Source organism: Mchenga conophoros, linkage group LG23 (genome assembly GCF_057382185.1).
Source record: "Mchenga conophoros isolate Kocher_MC1m ecotype Shallow Benthic linkage group LG23, M_conophoros_male_GT1.1, whole genome shotgun sequence".
Lineage (NCBI taxonomy): Eukaryota > Metazoa > Chordata > Actinopteri > Cichliformes > Cichlidae > Mchenga > Mchenga conophoros.
This window is the reverse complement of record NC_140547.1, coordinates 50,104,658-50,125,691: the sequence shown is the minus strand read 5'-3', so window position 1 is coordinate 50,125,691 and position 21,034 is coordinate 50,104,658. Positions and strand designations below refer to the sequence as shown.

Genomic DNA, 21,034 nt, shown 5'->3' with positions numbered 1-21,034 from the left:
ACATGAAGTCTTTGCCTACTTGTGTCTTGCTTTGCAGTGTAATTATATTGTCTTCAACGTTCCAGCGGATGGGTTCAAGCTACAAACCTATCAACAGAGATGCACATCACCTAATATGCTTAATTGGTAGTAGGCTTTTGAGCCTATACAGCTTGGAAGACAGCATGCATGAAGAGGATGATGTGGACAAAATACTCATTTGCCTAATAATTCTGCACTCCCTGTATGTGTGTGCGTGTCCAGGGTTCAGCTGAGACAGTGTCCTTCGCCCTGCCAGGCTAAGTAAACAGTCTTCCAGCCAACCCAGGTGGCCTTGCATGGAATAGGAAGGAACAGACTCAACACAGTCGTTATCAGGGTGTTTTTGTTCGGCTCCAGCCTTGAGCCCACAGCTGGCGCCGAGAGGGTCTCCGCATAAGTGATGGTGCTTTTTACTTTAGTGCGAACAGCTCATATGAATTTCAAAGCAGTTCTACAGTCCAACACTGGTCTCTCAATCTCCCGTTGGAGAGCCGCGAGCTTCGCCATACTTGCGTTCTGTGATGTTGTCATTCTTGTGCTCAAGGAGCCGATTCTGAGAACTCACGGCAGTGTGCCTCCCTGAGATGTCATCCAATTTGCGCCCAGAGATGTTATTCTGAGCGAGCCCTTCCGAGATGTATCCAGTCTGCAGTCAGAGATCTTATTCTGAGTATTCACAGCAGCCGTAGCCTCTCCAAGATCTTATCCGTGCTGACTCAATGAGCCCATTTTGAGAAACTCACGCCTCTCCCAATCCCAGCGGGCAGCCTTGTGGGGGTTTGAACAGCCGGTTCCGCTTTCTCAAGCCAGCTCCGATCAGCCAGAACCCTGTTACCATGGTTCCGAATAGGTAGATATCTTCAGCACGCAGACTCACCCGAGCCCAAACTTCTCGTTGAGAAATTGCATTTAGGGACCAGTTTTCAACAGGACAATGACCCCAAACACACCTCCAGGCTGTGTACTAGAAGAAGTATACTAGATGGCGGCGCGCACAGACGCAGCGGCTCTATGCTCTCCACTTGGGTGCCTTTCTTTTTTGTTTCTCCACTTTTTCTTCTTCTTTTGTTTTCCTTATTGTGAAGCCAAATTTTCCTACAACCATCTGGAATTATGCAAGATTGGATATAACAGCCAGATCCCCATTACCAGTGATTATCAGAGGGTGCACAACATCCCCCCAGAGATAGCGAGAACATCGGGTGCTCCGTGGATTGTTATCGGCTCTGCCAAGAAACGCAGGCGGCGGAAGGAACGCAAACAAAAGCGGGGATGCCTGTCGGGCCTGCTGGCCAGGCTAAAGAAGCAGCCTTTCAAACCACCGCTCCCGAGCATCTTTCTGACCAGCGCACGGTCGGTCGTCAACAAAATAGACGAACTGAACCTACTTCTCGCCGCACAGCCAATCGTCCGTGACTGCTGTGTCCTGGTCGTCACGGAGACATGGCTCACTCCGCGAGGCTCCTGCCTACGACAGCCGCAACGCTCCGACAATCCATCAAGCGGTGGTAGCTTAGCAAAGTCGTACTGAAACATCTGACAGATTTTCGAGCGCCGTGCACATAAAATCGTTTCGAGGTCAGTAAACACAACCAGAGTTCATACATAAGGCACACGGGGTTATAAGGGGCTCTGTCGACTTTCAGAAAAATCAAAGGATTGATTTTAAGTGCGCCGTATTTTCCAAACAACACGGTAATAACGACGGCCCGCTAGCATGCTCTACCAAAAATAGTGCTTTGTTGTGTATCTGACGGACAAAAGCTAAACCAGTTCCACACCACTGAAGCTGCAGCATTTTTACAAACCAGTTCTGGTTCATCCGTTTCATTTAGCGATCCACTTTCGCTCTTCTCATTCTGCGTCATCATCCAATTCCACCTGTGATCTTGTGTCACCATTGCTCTCTGAGCTTTGTGTTGCTTCTTCTGTCACCTGACAAATAGGACATACATGACAATAAGAATAAAATGTGGAGCTGCTTCAGTGTGTCTGTCACTTTGTGCAGATCTTGACTCATCAGTAATGTTTGTAGGCTGAGTGCATTTTTAAAACAAGTTGTGCAAACTGCACTACAAGGTGGAATATTTGCAAAATCATAACTATGACCTATGAATACGTCAGTGCCATTAAGATGAAATTCTTGTGTCACCAACATTTTAACGTTAGGCATATAATTCTAACAGCCTCTGTAAACTAATATCCTGGCTGCTCGAGGCTGCTGTTTTCTCTGACAGCTTCACTTAGATTAGAATTAGAAACGCTGCTCTGAGACTGAGAGAACTAACAGTGCTGCATGTTGTGCTGTTAGTTTCCAAAACACGTTATTCATGGTTACATACAGTTTTAGACTGATGTGGGCCAAAGCCTAGCATAGCCTGCAACGTTATTGTGACGGACACATTTTATGTGTCAGACCCAGGACCCTGAGCAGTTATGGACTAATATTATAATGTATGTATTTTGTATTGCTGTCCCTCGTTCTCCCTGCTTGTAGACGTGTGTGTGTGTGTGTGTGTGTGTGTGTGTGTGTGTGTGTGTGTGTGGCCCTGGCAGGTGATTGGCCACACCTGCAGCTGATCAGGCCTGTCGGAGGAGCTATTTGAGAGTGTGGTGGAGCTCTCTCCGACGCTGGATCATTGCGTGGCTTCACGTCAGTCTCTCGACCAGTTCCTAGTTTGAGTCTGCTGCATTATTGTGTGTCTGACGGCTTCCTCTCTCTTATGTCCCCAGGAGTTACGGGGAGACGAGAGGACAGCGAGCACGGGGTGCTCATCACGGAGAAGCGGAGACAGGAGCACTAGCACTGGGAAGAGGACACGTCACGGGAGTCGGGAGAGCACGGGATTTATTGTCATGTCTGTCCATCGCTGTAAATAAACGCACTGCTTGTACATAGAGCACCGCGCCTGTGTCCTCCTTCCCTACACCCCCACGGTCTGCCAGCCAGACCGTGACATTATGAGTGAACTTGGCTTTAAGTGACTTACAGGTTTCTCTGAAAAATACTTTCTTATATCCAGGTTCTTCCTCTTTGCTGCCGTCCTCCTCTCCTCCTGGGAGCGCAGGCTTGCCGCTGCTAAACCTCAACGGAGCTCCCTGAAAGGTTCAGCCAATCACATTGGCCATATTTGTCACATGAGGTAGGACTCCAGTACAGGACGTAATTTAACTCTTTCGGCACCGCTGGGTGAATGAGACGTTGACAGATCTTTTTTTTTCTTCTTTCTATCAGGTTTGCTTTTCTTTACTCGAAGAGATCAAATTATTGGTGAGGACAATTCAATAATCGCTGGATATTGGTGGGGACATGTCCCCTCCGTCCATGCCAAATCGACGCCCTTGCCCGAATCGATTCAATCCATGATTCGATTCGATTTGGGGAAATTTTGCCTCAGACAGTCAGCAATATTATAATTTGGATCATACCCCCCCCCCCCCACACACACACACAGCCTTATGGGTACAGTAGTCTCCTGCTACACCTCCTTTTAGCTAAAGACATACTTCACAATGACTCACTCAGCTCACAAGAACAGGAATGCAGAGCATTATCAAACGTTAAAATGATACACATCTCTCACTTGTTCACTTACATTTAAACGAAACACATAATTGTAAACATCTCTAACAGCCTAAGCCAGCTTTGAATAGGGCCTGAATGGATAACTTCAGAGAATTACACATCCAATCTTACACGAGGTCTCACCGCTCGACCAGATCTGGTAACAGTCCCTGTTGGTGTGAGGTGGCTCCTATTTCTCCTTAGAAAACCTGTCTGTCTCTACCACATAAGATCTGGGAGCACTGGCAGGTCCAACTACTGCTCCAGTGGTTCCTTCAGTAGTAATCTACACCTTCTGTCCTGACTCTATGTCTGCGGTTGTAGTGTTTTGCCTGCTCACGCCTCCCCTCCTCATCCTTCTCGCGAAAAGCCTGTAGGTCGGGCCACTTTGGCACCAGCTTCGCAGCAGCTTGTGGCAGAGAGGTACGCAGGTGTCTCCCCATGAGCAACTGTGCCGGTGAGAGCCCATGTTCCAGTGGGGTGGCCCTGCACGCTAGCAGTGCTCTGCTGTAGTCACAGTCCTCTCAAGTCTTTAATGGTACGATCAGCGCGTTCTGCCTCCCCGTTGGCTTGGGGGTACCTGGGGCTGCTCGTTTCATGTGTGAACTGGTACTCTTTAGCAAAGTGCTTGAACTGTTCTGATGAAACTTGCGGCCTGTTGTCCGATACCACAGTCTCGGCAACTGCATGTCTTGCAAAGGCCTCTTTTATAGCATTAATAGTGACCTCTGCTGTTGTGTCTCTCAGTTCAGCAAGTACCAACGACCAGATTTGGTGTGTGGTAGTAACAGGCAAATGAACTTTTTTTTTTAATGATTTGAATATATATGAATGCTTGTGCATAAATACACAAACAATACACATATGCTTTCATGCTTTCAATTGTGTAATTTACGTGATCTAGGTCAGCGGTCTCCAACCTTTTTTGCACCACTGACCGGTGTATGCCCGACAATATTTTCACGGACCGGCCTTTAAGGTGTCGCGGATAAATACAACAAAATAAAACTAGTACCGGTACCAGTCCGAGGCCCGGGGGTTGGGGACCGCTGTTCTAGGTAGCTCTGTTTTGGAAGTTCAGTTCAAGCTAGAAATGTGCTTTGGAGTTTGTACGTGTTTTGTCTCTAGGGGCCACCACATATATTTCTATTTACATTCAGGTGACAGCAATCCATGGATGGTTTCGACATGCAAGAGGATATTTTCCCCGGTGCCCAGCGGGAGAAGACACTGCTTGCGATGTCGATGAGGTCCTGTGGCCAGACCCCAACAGACGGCGGGATCCATGAGCCCACGTATGCACAATTGTCATGATTTTTTGTGTGTACAGTATAGTGTTTTTTCTATTACTGTATTATGTTTGTGTTTTGCTTTATCTGAATTCATGGTGCTGCAGTGGACAATATTGAGTAGGCCTATTTGCTTTTTTTGGTTGTTTGTGTCTCCTGAAAATGTGCCTTCAGAATAAACAATGACAATGAAAGACTGCAGTGTTTTATATGAAGTAGACTAGTGTGTCCCCCTGATCTGATCTGCATGTGATGCAAGTATGTGTCATTTTGTCAACAGAGTTACATCTTGACAGAGGAATGTTAGGTTTTGACAGCAGAGTTTCAGTTTGGCACAGATGTGAATGGTATATTTTGATGTGTCATGTTTACTTGTGTTTAGAGTTTTGGCACAATGAGCGACGTTTTGCAAAATGTGTTCAAGCAACGGGCAAAAACTGTAACATGTTTTTCACCAAAGATTTCAGCAATTATAAAAATTCAACTCAAGCTATTCAGCTATTAGCATTCACACTGCATTTTCTACAGGAAGTACATTTTATATACCAGTTTCAGTTCAAAGTGCATTAAAAATAATAAATAATTATTAAAAATAATACCATCAATATGTTACTGCACTACACTTACTGGACTTGTGGAAGTATTTTGAGAACCATAAGAGATTCTTACAAATGTTTGAAAGAAAAAAAATCTTTAACATAGCTGGAGACTCGTGTAGAAATATGAATGAGTTTATAAAGTTTCTGTCATGGTGTGCTGTGACAAGCAGGTAGTAGGACCCAAACACAGGACTCTTACGTGGAATGAAACTTGAATCGGCAGCTTTTATTACTGGAAACTCAGGTGGACTCAAGAAACTACAAACTAAGAAACAAGAACTAGGAAAACAAATCAGGAACTATGAACAAGAATCAAGTAAAGAACACGGAGGAGAAAAAACACCCAGCCCACTGAAAACTAAAGAAACCCCCAAAAACATGAAGAACAATCATTAAGGAACATATTTACATATTTAGAGTTACTGCAACACCAACACTGGGTCACAGCTTCAGTGTCAGTCGGTGACTTTTGGTCTGCAACAGCAGCAGAACAGACTTCTCAGTCTTTTGAAGAAGCCCTTTTTCTTCTTCTTGCTCTGACGGTCTTCGGACTTCATGCTGGCTTCAGGTTCTGGAAAAGGTTCCTCAAAGGGAACATCAGGAACCGGCCCAATTTCAGAACAAGATCCGTTGATCATATGATCTTCACCTTCAACACAGGATTTGGACTCGCCATAGGGTTCCTCACAGGGAGCGTCGGGCTCTGCAACACTTTCTGACAGAGCTCCTTCGATCGTAAGGTCTCGAGTACTCAGACTGGATGCCCTTTCAGAAAGAAGTTCCTCACAGGGAGCGTCGGGCTCTGCAACACTTTCTGACAGAGCTCCTTCGATCGTAAGGTCTCGAGTACTCAGACTGGATGCCCTTTCAGAAAGAAGTTCCTCACAGGGAACGTCGGGCTCTGCAACACTTTCTGACAGAGCTTCTTCGGCTGGTGGAACATTTGCCACTGAAAGGCCGTCAGAGGAGCGCTCACCATTTGTGCTCTTCACATCAGGACTTGAAGGGGGCTCAAAGATTTCACATATCCGGATCCTTGCTACATCAGCAATGGTCTTCAGCAACAGGGGTGCAAAGTTTGCAACTTGGATAGACAGAATTTCTTCAGGAAATTTCTGTCTAATCTCCGTCAGGATGCTGTCGACCAGATCGTCTCGGATAGAGCGGGTGAAGACGGCCTGTGTTTCCATCGCCGTGAGGCTCTTGGAGACACGATCTAAAGTGGCCTTGGTGACACTGGTGGAGAGGATACTTAGACTCTGGGAGGCCATGTTTAGGAGGGGACGAGGAGGAAGCTCCCAGAAGCCCTGGAGAACGCGGGGAACTACCTCGACCACTACCTCCTGCGCGGTGAGCAGTTTGCTGTTAGGCTGTTCCTGCTGCTTCTTTTTCAGGATTTCAACGTAATCCTTCACCGCGCTGAGGAGTTTAGGTGCTCTGTAGAAAAACATGATAAGAGTTATCTGTTAAACATATTCAAAGCATCATTTAAATATTGAAACACTGTAGCTGGACTGTTAACCCTGTAACCACCTTTGTAGCATACATGAGTTTCTGAGACCTCGATCTCATCAACATGATCAATACTTGCTATAATTTCTAAATGTTGTGGACAAAACTCTTTTTTAGTCTAAAGTTAACATTGTCGTTAACAAAAAGTTGCCAAAAACACCCAGTGTATCAAATGTGATACAAAAAATAAATACACAATAAAAGTAAATCATACACAACATGACATAGCAAAGAACTCATGTGTGGCTTTTGTTTAAAGGGTTGATAAACATCTCAGTTCCAAAGAATCTGAATTTTCTGGCTGTTTTTTGATGGGTTGGGTCTTACAGGGTTAATAACTGTATGTTACATGTGACTCACTGAAATTTAGGAGGTACGGCCTCTGGGAACTGAAGAAGCAACCTGGCTTCAAATTCAACGTCCCTCATTTTATTGCTGACGTTCACCGCCCACACCTGAAACAGAAAACACATTTACAGTGCGCTTATGTGTAAAGGTTATGTGCACGTAATGAAAAAAAAGTCTTGTGGGTTTTCTCGTCTTACCAGCCTTAGAAGAGGTTTGGCTTCCTCTTCGTCAAAATCCTCTAACTCAAACTCCCACAGCCTTCAAAAGAAAGCAAAGCAGAGGTTTTCTCTCAGCACTTACACGTCATCACAAACAGACTTTCAGGTGTGACAGTAACTCACTGCTCTCTGAGCGTCTCCCTGCTCTTCTCCACCAAAAGATCTCTCAGATCTTCAGCAGTGAGGTTCGGTGGAATTAGATCTTCCTGCTGAAGTCTGAGAAACTCCGTCATTATCGCAACCTAAAAGTAAAGGAGACATTTAATCACCACCACTCTCAGGTCCTCAGAAATGACCTGATATTTTCTGTCAGCTTTGGTTTGCATGAATCTGGGTCTAACCTGAGCCTTGTAGCCCGGAAGATACCAGCAGATCTTTACAGCTGTTTCATAAATCGGTGTGTTGAACAACACCTGTCAAAGAAATAGCAATTTAGTCATTGTTACTTAAAATGATTCTCAGTTTGTCAACTTTTAAAACGACATCAAATTCTTCAAATTACTGAAATGCAGTAAAAGCAAAAGCGTCACATACCCTGATAGGCTTATAGATTCCTTGACTCTTTTCCATTTAAACGTGTTCAAATCAAAGTCAGGAAGAAAAACGTCAACTGCTCTCCAACGATGGCGTACGGGGGATCTGGACCTGAAAATGCTCTCAGCTCGGTGGTCTCGCACAGATGAGCTCTTTTGACAGTCTGATGTTTATTTATGAATGCAGAATTTCTTGAGCAGTCACCATGGAAACTTGATGCAGCTTCATGTTGTTAAATTAAAAGTAAACACTGTGTATTTTGCACTACACTCCACTAAACTTATCATATAAGTAAATAAAGTGTGGGTTAGGTCCCTCCTGTGGAAAGAGCCACACAAACCGATGGATCAGAAAAGACAAAGTCAGCTACAGCATGCCTTTTCATATTATGTGCCTGCTTATCTCCATTTCTTTACAGTAGATGGGAACTTTTGCAGTAAAGCAATGGCTTACAAACAGTGGACTGTGGACTAATGCAGACATCTGAAGCCTGACAGCAGCTGGTATATACACAGCTTTGGACAAACTGGCCCTTTAAACAGCCCAGAGGAAGAAGAGACCTCTGCGTTATCAGTGCAGCCTAAAGCACAATAATAATAATACTATTAATATGATTTTTAGAGCAATAATGCCCCAAATAATGAAGTCATTAATTACACATCCGTCATGCTTCACAGGAGGTCAGGAGTGACCGATGAACGTGATGCTACATTAGAGTCTGTCCTATGAGTTCAGCAGGAGGAGGTGAACCCACAGCTGGGACCAGTTCTCTAGTGGGTCCAGTATCATACTTGTGTTCATCCTGGTCTGAACCTGGTCAGAAGAACTGACTTCACTTTTGAAAATTCAATACTTATAAAAGGTAACCCCAAACAGTCTACAACGGCTGTTTTCTGTCCACCGAAGCAAATTTGATTGACGAGGTTTTTGTACCTTCACTTCTCCAAAAAGCAAATAAAGAGATTAAACAAAGATTTACTGAACGACCGTCAGAATTCCCAGAGCTAACGTAGATCGCTTTATGCTCTTGAGTCAGGAGGGATAAGAAAAGTGACTGCAAACATTGTGGAACGATTCATAGCGTTTGATTGCTTGTGTGAATGTATTAAACAGGAAACCAGGAGCTGCAGAAACCCAGTAATGCTGAAGACGCATGCGTGTGCGTTTATTACAGGTTTTTCTGAATGCTTAAACCCTAACTGTGATTCTTACAGCACAATTCCTAAAACTATTGATACTTATAGCAAAACCACTCACTGAGTGTGCAAAACTAAAAGCACAAACACTGCTTTGCACTCAGTTTGCCATTTTGTAACACACACTTTGCAAACCTGTAGCTACAATCCACTGCACAGCACTCTTTTTGCAGAACTGTAAACACAACTCACTGCTTTGCACTCAATTTCCAAATGATCAACGCACTCCTAGCAAAACTATACACATTTATGGCCATTATTTACACTATTTTGTCAACTGTCTGGCACACTGCCACATGTGAAAGCTTTTTTAGATAATTAGTTCACTTTGCAATCAGCCTAAGCACTATGATACAGGTAAGCTCTGTGTGTGGAGTACAATGGAGGGAGCAGGAAGAGTGAGAGGAGGCCGAGGAAGAGGACGTGGAGGTGAAGAAGTAGGATGAAGAGGACGACAAGGACAAGGAGGAGCAAGAGGAGGACGAGGAGGGGGGAGAGGACGGGTAAGAAGAGTAAGAAATAGAATTGCTGATGACATCAGAGCTACAATAGTGGACCATGTCATCAACCGTGGAGTGACCCTGAGGGAAGCTGGCCAACGGTTTTTTTGGTTTTTCTCAAACTTAAGTAACTGAAACCTTTCATTGAACTACAGCAGAAACAGATTGGAAATGCCAAGTTATTCTAACACTAGTGGACTTGTTAAACAAAACATTTGTTTCACTTCTTTCTCAACATGCAGCACCATTAAGAACAGTGGACCAGCATAGTTGGTCTGCATGAGCACACTTACTGCAACAGTTGTACATGCTGAAACTGGTTGCTGGCAGCTGATGTGAAGAAATGTCTGGACACATCAAAAGTTTTCTTTTTCATTTTTTCCCTCCCTTGGATAACATACACATGGCAAATAAAAACATGTAACTAGGGTGACGTGAAGTGTGTATCATCAGATTTAACTCAAATATAATGAGGCTGTCCATCTGTGAAGTAATTGTTCCTTCAAAAACCACTGTGACAACAGATTTTATTTCATTCATTTGATGGTTTTCTATTCTGTATACTGGAACTTTTTAATAGCCCCGCTGTCCACACATCCTTGACATGAGACTTTCTGCAGAGTTGCACATGATGAATGCACACAAAACTTAAAGTGTTGCTGTCATATTTTCTTGGATGTGGTTTGTTGTCATAATCAAGAACGTGTCTTATTTTTTTATTTGTTTTGTTGCTGATCGGCCATTGGACTGCTGAGCCTGCAGTGAACAGCCAGTCACTGACTCTTGATGCTAGAGCAAGGACAACTGAGCTCTCTCTCTCTCTCTCTCTCTCTCTCTCTCTCTCTCTCTCTTACTCTCTCTCTCTCTCTCTCTCTTTTAAATAAATAATACGTTCGAGCTGTTTATGTTTTTGACTTGTTATGGACTCTGACTGGCAATGGGAGGGCTGGCGGACTCATATTATGGAGGTGGAGGGTAGACACATTTTGTGTGCAAGAGACCACATACTACAGTGGTGATTGACACAGACTTCAATGGACATTTAGGTGAAGGGAACAGAGGTTATGAGGTGTTGGGTAGGTGTGGTGTTTAGGAGAGAAATCTAGAAAGACAGATGTGGGGCAGATTTTCCAAGTGGAAATGGCCGTGGTGCACACATACTTCAAGAACAGGGAGGAACTTGTAGAAATATATGAAAGTGGAGGAAGCTGCACACAGGGCAACTAAATATTATGCAGAAGGTGAAATCAAAAAGACAGGAGACAAGGAGGTGTCAGGGAGAATGCAGCTATGCAGCATCAAATGGTAGTTTGAAGGATGAGTTTGGACATCAAGAAGAGGAAGTGAGTGAAGGCAGAGACATGCAGGAGTATAAACAGGCTCTGGGTAGTAGGGAAGACTTACCAGATGGCTGGGATAGTACAGCTTTATTGAGATAAACTGCCAAGAAGGGGTTTGACGTCTTCTCTGCACAGAAGAAAGGGAAAAAAGAAAAGTGATTTTGAAAGTATTTGAAGGAAGAGATTTACAAAGAAAAAGAAGTGTAGTTAGCGAAATGAAGAAAATAGACCAAGAAACTGGGAGGCTAGGCATGTAGCAGAAAGAGGTGACAAAGGAAAAGGCTCAGTGCCACGTATGTGAAGCTGGACCCCAAGGAAATGAGGGAATGACACTTGCTAGGCAGAGAGTGAGTTTGAATGGATGTTCAAACCCAAAAAAAAAAAAGATATATTCACATAACATAGATTGAAAGAAGCTGCAGGTGGCACAGCAGCTTTAATGTCTTCCAGACAGGAAGTTTTGGAAAGAAATATCATCATTTCCCAGATTTTACTATCTTAGTGTTCTGTAACAAAATCACTGTTGTGCGCATGGTGTTAGAGATGATGATGATTACAAAAAAAACTTAATGTGCTAGTCGTGCTTTTCTTGAGGGATTTGTCCTTCGACCAGTTTTCATGTCATTGGAATCATTTGTATTCACTGATTCTGGCACTTATTTCATCAAACCAAACTCCAAGTAAATACTTTCGGCTTTTTGGTTTTGTCAAACGAACTAATGTAAAGAATGCCTGGCTGTGCACTACACCACGCAGTGGGAATTTGTCTTCTCCAGTTAAATTCAGGATTAACTTGCTTTATAACACAGACCTCAAAAGTAACCGTTATAACCCCAAACACAAGAAAATGTGATCTACAGCACAGTGAGAACTGGCAACGCTTATCTGGAGGGGTCAGAGTGAATGAACTGGACACCTGTAGAAGCAGGATTTGATTTCCACTGATTTCCTTTCCGATCCGATACCAAGTAAAGTTCAGGGTGGTATCGACGATACTGATCTGATACGATACTCTGAACAAAAACTTATTTTTTTACTCTATCTTTTATTTTATCTCAAATTATAGTGTCGTAATGATCACAGGACATCAGATTACTTGTTCTTATCACTTAATGATGCAGAATTATCATATAGAAATGAAAAACCTGAAGTTGTGGCTATTTGTTGCCTGCCTGCAGCATTAAAGGACTCCGTGAGAGACGTCTGTCTCGCCCTGGCAGCACCTCTCCCTCTCCTCCTCTTCAGTTCGCCTCAACATACGCTCGTCATATTCTGTGATGTGATTCACTCTGAGGTGTTTGACCAGGTCAGCGGTGTTACCACAACACCTCACATTCTTGCCACATGTATGGCAAACCACGTCTCAGCTGTTCGTGGAGGTAAAATACGTCTGCACATGACTCTGTTTACGCTCAGCCATTGTTGTGAGTGTGCACGCCAAGGGGCCGGACACAATGACGGGTATCGGAGGAATCGATATTTCAGTATCGATCCGCACATCACTAGTTGAGATACGTTTTAAAGTAGTCCAAAAAACAAATGCATATTTTCCCGAACCACTGTTCCTTGACTAAGGTGGATAACGTGATGAGGTCAAGGAAGGGTGTGACGGAGATTTGATTGAAAAACTTTGTCGTCCGTTAAAGTTTCACGTTGGCTTTTTCATCTTGAAAGCCCTCTCTGCTCGTGTCCAACCCGTGTGAACAATCACAGATGTGAGAAATGTAAACAAACCGTCCGCAGAACGCTGATCAGGTTATTTTAAGCGCAAGAAAACAAAAACGTTGCGCTCACCGTCGGCGTCACGGACGAGGCCTGGGGGTCCGGGCCCGTCCACAAAGGTCATTGTAACACAAATCATACGATTGCTAATGAAAATGCTATAAAGCTACATCGCAGATAAGTCTCTGGAGTAACAATCAAGGCCATGTTAGTTATTTGATGAATAGTATCTGTGCCACTCATGGCGCATGACTGAGGAGGACATTGACCTCTGCAAGTCAGGAAAGTCTGCTGCTCATTGTATAAATATGAGATTTTTTCAAAAACCAGCCAGCCATCATCTCGGGAGGCTGACTCCAAAGTACCATCTCACTTCAAACTTGCAAAACAAGTCGAGTCGATGCGAGCGCACTGCTGGTTTCTAGTTAGTCTTTAAGGATGACAGCATTAGTCTGCTCCTTTGTATGAAATAAAGTGAGTCGAGTCCATGTGGTCTGGCACCCACCCACATTTCTCTGCTAGTGATCCATGAGGACTCCACCTTGTTGCCAGTTCTCTTGTGTGGAAGCTTCAGGAAATGACAGCTTCACTCTGACGTGTGTGAGCTGTGTGAGGTCTGTGGTTAGAAGTTTACAGTGTTTGCTCTTTGTGTCGTCTGTAATATGCTCTATGGCTTTAAAAAAATGGCCACATGTTTCTGTAGCTGAATTTGTCCATCTCTGACCTTCTGAGACTGTATTTTCAAACAGGGACGTTCTGACTTTTCTTCACCTTGTACTTCATTCTGCAAATGTTTTATACTCTATTAGAGTTATTACATTATTCTGTTATGCTATAAAATCAACCCCCATATAAGATCGTACTTAAGAAATACATTTAAAAAACCTTCCTGTGCAAATAACCCAAGTTATCTAGAAGAAATAAAAACTGCACCGCAAACCAAACTCAGGTGTTCGACCTGTTGAGCTCGGGAAACTAACTGGTGTTTCATTTTAGTGAGTGCTTTGTTAGATTCCTTCATTTGAACCAAATGAAGTTGATTAAAGTTGATGCATTGATGTGTTTGAAGTGTTTTGTTAGTTGCGATGGATCTCCTGCTGTCTTTTTTCCTCATTATTAAAAGAGGATTTCTTTGAATTTCAAACATCCATTTCCTGTTTATCTGGTCCCGGGTCACAGGTGCAGCAGTCTAAGCAGAGAATCCCAGACCTCCCTAAACAACCACTTCCTCCAGCATATCCAGGACAATACTGAGGCATTCCCAGGCCTGCTGAGAGATATAACCTCTCTAGTGTGTCCTGGGTCTGCCCTGGAGACTCCTCCTCATGGGACAGGCCCCAAACACCTCACCCAGGATATTTTTAATTAAAACATCACAAATAAGTCATCAGGTCTGATGGTCACATTTGTGAGATTCAACCACCATAAAGCAGAGATCACACAGGACACACTGTGTAACCCTCAGCTCAGGTGTGTTCAGGACATTTGCTTGGAAGAAGCCGTCTGTGGATAAATCCTGCTCTCCACCTCAGCTGTCAGGTTTATCCAGAGAACGGCCGTCCTGACTTCCAGCAGCCCCACAGTCCTCGTTTCTAATAAACTGGCATCACTGAAATGAACTGTCTGCCTCGCTGTTCAATAATCTGCTCTTTGCCAATTTCCCAGCAGAAGCTTCCACTCATATCAGCATTTTTCTGTGATTCTCACATGAACTAAACATAAAAAGCTGAAGCCAACCTCAGAGTTCCCCGTAGTGAGGAAGAGTTTCCTCTGAGCCACAGCTGAGTTTGATGCGTCCACAAAGGAAGACTGACGGGAGGACAGACTCTGGGAGAAAGGCAGATATTAAAAGATATGAATACAAAGTACGGTGCAACAAACAGGACAGCAGATTATGAAGAGCGGTTAGACCTTCATGTGTCAGTCATTGAAATGTGATCAAAGTTACCTGTTTGACATCCTGATAGAAGAAAATCAGCTTCTTGGATCCGTTTGCAGCAAAGAATTCATGGATCAGACTGAACTGGAAGAATCAGACATTAATGACTCAAAGGTTCAACTCTGAGGAAGGATCACGTCTCTGAACTTACTCTGTCATCAGAGACGATGGCGTCTTCCACCGCCGCCTCCTCCAGGCTGCCGGCGTCGGCCAGCCTGCTCATCAGGTATTTATGTCGGGCATCCAGAGCTGCCCGCCGTTCCTCCTTCACGGCTCTCGCCTGTTTGGCTACTTCTCTCCTCGCCTCATTGGACAGCAGCATCGTCCTTTTACCAGACACCTGGAGAAACATCAGCTCAGTCTACAGACGCAGAGACCAGTGAGAGCTTGGCCCAAACATCTGCAGGTTTCTGAGGACCACGTTTGACCCTGACTGGAGGCATCGATTCTGAGTGTGACTGCCTAAACTGAGCTACTGTCCCCCCTCCACTGAGACGTTGTCCTGTGATGTGTCATGGGGGGAAGTGTTCCTCACGGTTGGACTCGTGAGAAGTTCAGTCAGTTTATTCAAACTTTAAAAAGACGCATTTTCAGTCTCTGGATTTCAGCAGAAACAAATGTGAACACAGCACTTTTTGATTGAGTATAAAAGGATGAAAGAGTCAGTGATCAGTAACATTGTTGCTGACTGATGCTGTTGTAGAGCTGTCTTTGGATCCTCACCTTCCTGGAAGCCTTCCCTGGATTGCTCATATATCATTAACTTGTTTGTGTTCAGTAGAATCAGGTGTTGTGGATGCAGGTCGTAGCTGTGTGAGGCCTGTACAGTCAGCGCTGTGTGAGCGCTGTGTAACGTTAGCTTAGACTTCTTTCTGTTGTTATCATCCTTCAGGTTAATGTTGTTTTCATTATGCATCACAGGAAGTGTGGGTGGCTGTTAGCCTCACAGCTCATGGAGAGTTGCTGCTGCTCTGCCTCCTTTTTGATGTTTCTGCTCTTTGTGGCTTTGTGTTACTTTGTGTCGTGTCTGAAACAAAGTGAGTCCATGTTACTAACTGTAGTCGGCTCTCTGTCTCGTGCACAGCTGACTGTTGTCTGAATGAAAGTATTTTTGTACTTTGTGTAATCTGTTGGGTCTTTGAGCCCTTTTTAAACAGCATATGAGCCATATGTATGTGGGTATATGAAAGGTTGTTTGTAATACATCAAATTGTTGCTTATTCTAGAGCTGCTGCTGTGCCTGATTGGTCTACTCGCTCGAAACTGAAGGTTGACTTGATTCTTTTGGTTTTTTACATTTTGTCAATAAACCAACTTCTTTATGATTTGAACGGCGTCTCTGACGTGTCACAGGCCTGTCAGCTTTCTTGGTGATTGGTATAGATTTGAGCTTCATGCTCTGGCTGTTGTTGGGTTTTCCTCTTTCATATTAAAGCTTTTGTCCTACATTTGGCTCTAAAGTCTAATTCTAATCCCAGCACTGTGTCTGGGTGTGTGATGCTTGTTTTCCTGCTCTTTCTCATGAAACAGTCACAACATTCTCAGTCCAACTTTCACTCTTTGCTGCGTTTGCTGCAGCTGCAGTGAACATGGTGCCGTTTGCCTTTAAGAAAGTTGTGCACAAAGGCTTTTTCTCTAGCAGACAGCTGTGTGGCTAAAAGTCAGATCATTTTTTACCACCTCAGTCACACTGGACTGAAACAAGAGTGAAACTAGGAAGAATCAGAGTTTGTCCAGTGACTGCACTGATTTTCTTCATATTCACAAACTGATTCTAAGTAGTTGCATCAGCTAATCACCCGGACACTGAGCGTCCAACACGCTCCCTGAAGGGAAACGATTACATCCTCCAAACAATCACAATCTGTCTCTGAACGACTGGAATTATTCTCTGATTTGTCAATAACTGGAATTTATCAATGCAGACACGTTGCCAACATGATGAAGTCAGTCTGAGTCGCATCTCTTTGGCTAACTTAACTCAAGTGGTTGCCGACTATTCTGGTTCTATTCCCATATAACAGCAGGGCTGCTGAGCACCTCTGTCACTCTGCACTTATGTTCCCAGTTCTCTTTTGTGGAGGAATTTTCCAGGAATTCCTGGGACCAGCTTTCCATGACAGACCCGATCAGGAGCGACTGTCCTGGACACTCCCAGCATCACAGGGACTCACAAACCCGTCTACCACAGTGAGAAGACTGATGGTCACAGGCCCACATGTAGCTTTAGATCACACGTGTGCACTTCCTGTGGTCACTGCTGTAACTCTAGACTCACCGAGGGGCCAGTGGTTGGTGAGGCAGCAGCAGCTGAAGTCATGTGACTAATGGCTCTCAGCTTCTGTCCTCCTATTCGCCGGTGTCCTTCACCTGTCACACCTGGTCAAGAAAGAGTGAGAATGTTCAGAGCTTTAATGGAAAAGAATATTATTACATATAAAAGGCCTCTAACAAGTATTGTAGTGTTAATCAGGATGAAGTCCATCATGAACACTTCAGAGTGCTTCAGACAGTCGGTGTTTCATCCACAGAGCCTCCAGTCTGCATATCAAAGCATCCTGAGGAATGACAGTGAACCCCGAGTTCCCCTCATTACATTCATGTGTGTGACTGTGAGGAAAAGGTGATTGTATGAACGTGTGTGAGCGAGTGAATGAGGCTTGTATCAGAGTGGAGATAATGTCAGCGGCACAAGCTGGACGCTGCAGGTGTCACATGTGAATCTGTGCATCAGTGTCTGCACCTTTGTGGAGGTGAAGCTCAGGAGGTTTGGATTTGTTCAAAGCTCTGTCTGCTCCATCTTTCTTTCCCTCAGGCCTCTCCAGATCAGGAAGGAGGTCCTGTTCTCCTTCTCCCTCCTGGATTTCTGGATCCAAGGAAGGACCAAAGTCTCTCAGCCCAGCATCAGAGCTTCTGGCTGGGGGAGGACTGGAAGTTTCAGCTGGAGGCTGAGAGCCTGCATCTGCCATCTGAGTCACAATTCAAATATTCTCAGTAATCTCAAAAAGCAACAGAAAGGTGCCATTTTCATGAGCAGTGGGTTATCCAGCAGTTTGATTCATGTCAGCAGCATTTAGTTTGTAACTGCTGACTCACCTCTGGCTGTGTCCTGCTCTCAGGGTCACAGTGGACACTGTACCTTTGACCGAAGCTGCAAAGACAGTCAGCAGGGGTCTGGATGCATTCAGCACCACGTCCTTGTTGGGCAGACACCTTCAGTGACAGGACAGACAGTCCAAAGTAAGGAGACGTGGGACACAGTGAAGACACAGAAACAGAAACCAGAACTATAATCACAAAACAAACTCAGAAACATAAAGAGTGAATCAGCTGATTCAGTGTTTGTGACAAAAACATGGATCCTGGTTAATAACTTTTATTTGTTTGTTTCTGTATTATTTTGTGTATCGTTCTTATGAGCTGTTGTTTTGTCAGTGAAATATTATTTCATTGTTTTAAGCTTTTTGTTGACTTTGAAGTGCTTAAGTTGATATTTTTGAACATTTAATTTGTTCGATTATTGTCGAGTCGATAAAACTGTCAAACGCACAGCTGCTTCCAGCACGGCCGGAGGAGAGGTGGCCGAGCAGACGCACAACACACACAGCTCACAGGTTTGCATTTCTAGATATTGCAGATGTTGCAGAAATTGAGAGTAAAGAACTCAGAGATCCAGCGCTGTCTCCTGCCCCTTATTTATACACCACAACACAACGACAGGCGTAACTCACACAAACGGGTAACATGAGGCTCAGATGCTTTGGACGTGTTCACATATACTGGACACAGAATGATGAAGATGGAGCTGCAGGAAGGAGGAAAAGAGGAAAAACACAGAAAAGATTCACAGATGTGGTGAAAAAGGACACGACAGCTTCTGTTTGTTAGTTTGGTTTTTCTTTATTTGGTAAAGAGTCAGAAATAAAGAGAAGATCACATGTTTGAATATTATATTAACGTTCTGTAATTACAACAAGTTGTAAAATCTTTCCAGAGTGAGACAGAGACTGTGCAGAGACTGTAGAAGGACAGAGCAGCAGCAGAGCAGTCCAGATACACTGATGATCCTCTGTCAGATCCAGAGGGACACACAGGGCTGATGCTGGACTCTACATTGTGTCTGACAGTGGAGCTGTTCTCAGAGCAGTTCACTCTGCAGCACTGACAGTCATCTGCACTTCATTCCTCTGTCAGTCACTGCTGGATGAAGCTCTCCTCTCCACCTCCCAGTAACATGGCCCAGTCAGAGCGTCTCTACACACAAGCTGCTGCTGCTTCAACCTCTCTGGATCATCAGGACACAGCTGCTCCTCTCTCAGCACACACACCGTCCTGTTTACCATCATCAGCTCCACCTGCAGAGAGAAGGAGGAAGAGCAGAGGAGATAAACGAGTGTTTCCAGAGACTCTTCATCAGCTGTCAGTCAGTGATGCAGCACATCCAGTATAAAGAGCAGCAGGGACGTCAGTGCTGGGACTGTACTAGGACTCATTGTTGCTTCACTTTTTCTAATCTTTGGATTTTTATTGAAGTTGCTGAAAATGTTTTTCCCTCCTAGTTTGAGTTTGGACTTTCATTCATTAGAAGAACCTTGGTGTGTCCACTCTGAGCTCTGTAGGAACCCCAACAACAAGCCCAACAATCCAGATGGACGGTTCCAGCTGTTAACTGGAGGAATTCCATCCAAACATCTGCTCTCACTAAATTCTTCCTCACCTACAGACTGTGTTCTTCACTGCTTTAAACTTGGAAATCAATGCAGTCATTGGTCTGCGTGCTGCTTTGTTCAGAGAGCTGATTGGCTGTTGACAGTGTTTGATCAGAGCGTGTCAGACGTTACTATGGTGACCATAAAGGTGAGAAACAGGAAGTGTTTGTGTCCAATCCTGAAGCCTGTCACCGTTCTCCTCTCACAGCTTCACTGAGAAGCTGCAGCTTTACAGGAAACACTGGATCTTTGTTTCATACTGACTGTGTTTAGTACAATACTGCTGACAGCACCACCCACTCACTCCATCACTCTACTGACCTCAGAGTCTCCAGTCTGTAGTCTGGACTCTTCTTAAGATCAGACAGCTGCTTCACTCCTGGATCCTTCAGGTTGTTGAAGTACAGGTCCAGCTCTCTCAGATGGGAGGGGTTGGACTTCAGTGCTGCTGCCAGATAATCACAGCTGATCTCTGACAAACCACAGCTCCACAATCTGTATAAAGAATGAAAGATGTAAGTTTATTAGACAAAGTGCTTGAAATCATTCAGTGTTTCATCATCTGTTCAGAGCTGAAGAAGGTTCAGAATGTAGAAGTTTAGAAAATGGAAACTCCAAACAGCTGAAGCCAACAGGAAGCAGCTTCAAACAGGAAACTGTGCAGAGTTTCAGACTATATGTCCTGATGCAGCCAGTTGGATTTTGGAGATTTGAATCTCTGTTCTGTGACTAAGTCCTTGAATCATTTCTTCCAGTTGGTCCAACAAGACAGACTAAGTGTTGGACATGTGTTGTGGCTCCATCAGGGGAGCTTCTAAATGTGATGTGATGGCCCCTCTGGGTCTGTCAGGTCACAGCACTGAAGAGAGCTCAAACTGGGCACACAGTTGTTCCAGTCTGGACCAAAGACTCTATACTGGGACTGAGGGACTGCTTTGACTGCACCCACTGGGACTTTTTAAAGGCTCATGTTCTCACTTAGATCATCGATTTCTACTGACATTTCTTTCTGGGAAAAATGGGGATTACTTTGGAAACAGGAAGTATTTTCCCCAATAAGCAGCCCTGGATTAGTAAATCACTCCAACATGTTCTCAGGCAGAAGAAGCTGTCTTGTTATGAGGGAGAGAAGAAAAAGATTGAGGCACAGAAACCTGTTGAAAGAGAGATAAAGCAGCTAAAATCAGGTGTAAAAGTAAAGCAGAGGATGAGCTGAATAAAGGACACTCAAGGCTGGCTTGGAAAGGAATGAAGTCCATGGTGGGGATGCAGAACAAGGAGCAAAGATGAATGTGATGCTGAATCAGCAGAAGACTTGGACTCATTTGATTCCAGCTTTGATATCATTGATTTCAATGAAGAGCTTTGTGATTGTAGCAAAGGGCTGGTAGCTCTGAGAGTCCCACTGATGAGGTGTTTGTGTGGAAATCTCTTAGTGGGACCAAAGAGAGAAAAAGCCCTGGTCCTGATGCTGTGGGAGGGAAATGATTGAAGTGTGCTGTGAGGAAGTGACTGGGAGATTTTCACACATTTTCCAGTCCT

General features: G+C 44.3%; 2 protein-coding genes and 1 pseudogene across 2 annotated transcripts in view; all 3 read right to left on the bottom strand.

The window, feature by feature from the left end:
* The window catches only part of LOC146548249 (NACHT, LRR and PYD domains-containing protein 12-like), a 172,519-nt gene that overhangs the window by 34,899 nt on the left and 116,586 nt on the right, over nt 1-21,034 (bottom strand). The gene's annotated exons all lie outside the window — the stretch shown is intronic.
* LOC146548250 (NACHT, LRR and PYD domains-containing protein 12-like) overlaps nt 1-21,034 on the bottom strand; it is a 77,363-nt pseudogene that overhangs the window by 33,718 nt on the left and 22,611 nt on the right.
* LOC146548252 (uncharacterized) lies at nt 5,719-9,601 on the bottom strand. Its single transcript, XM_085266246.1, has 6 exons — nt 8,087-9,601; nt 7,894-7,965; nt 7,676-7,794; nt 7,532-7,592; nt 7,347-7,441; nt 5,719-6,911 (listed from the first exon to the last, which is right to left on the bottom strand). The coding sequence occupies exons 1-6, from the start codon at nt 8,120-8,122 to the stop codon at nt 5,930-5,932; spliced, it is 1,365 nt and encodes a 454-aa protein (XP_085122372.1). The 5' UTR covers nt 8,123-9,601; the 3' UTR covers nt 5,719-5,929.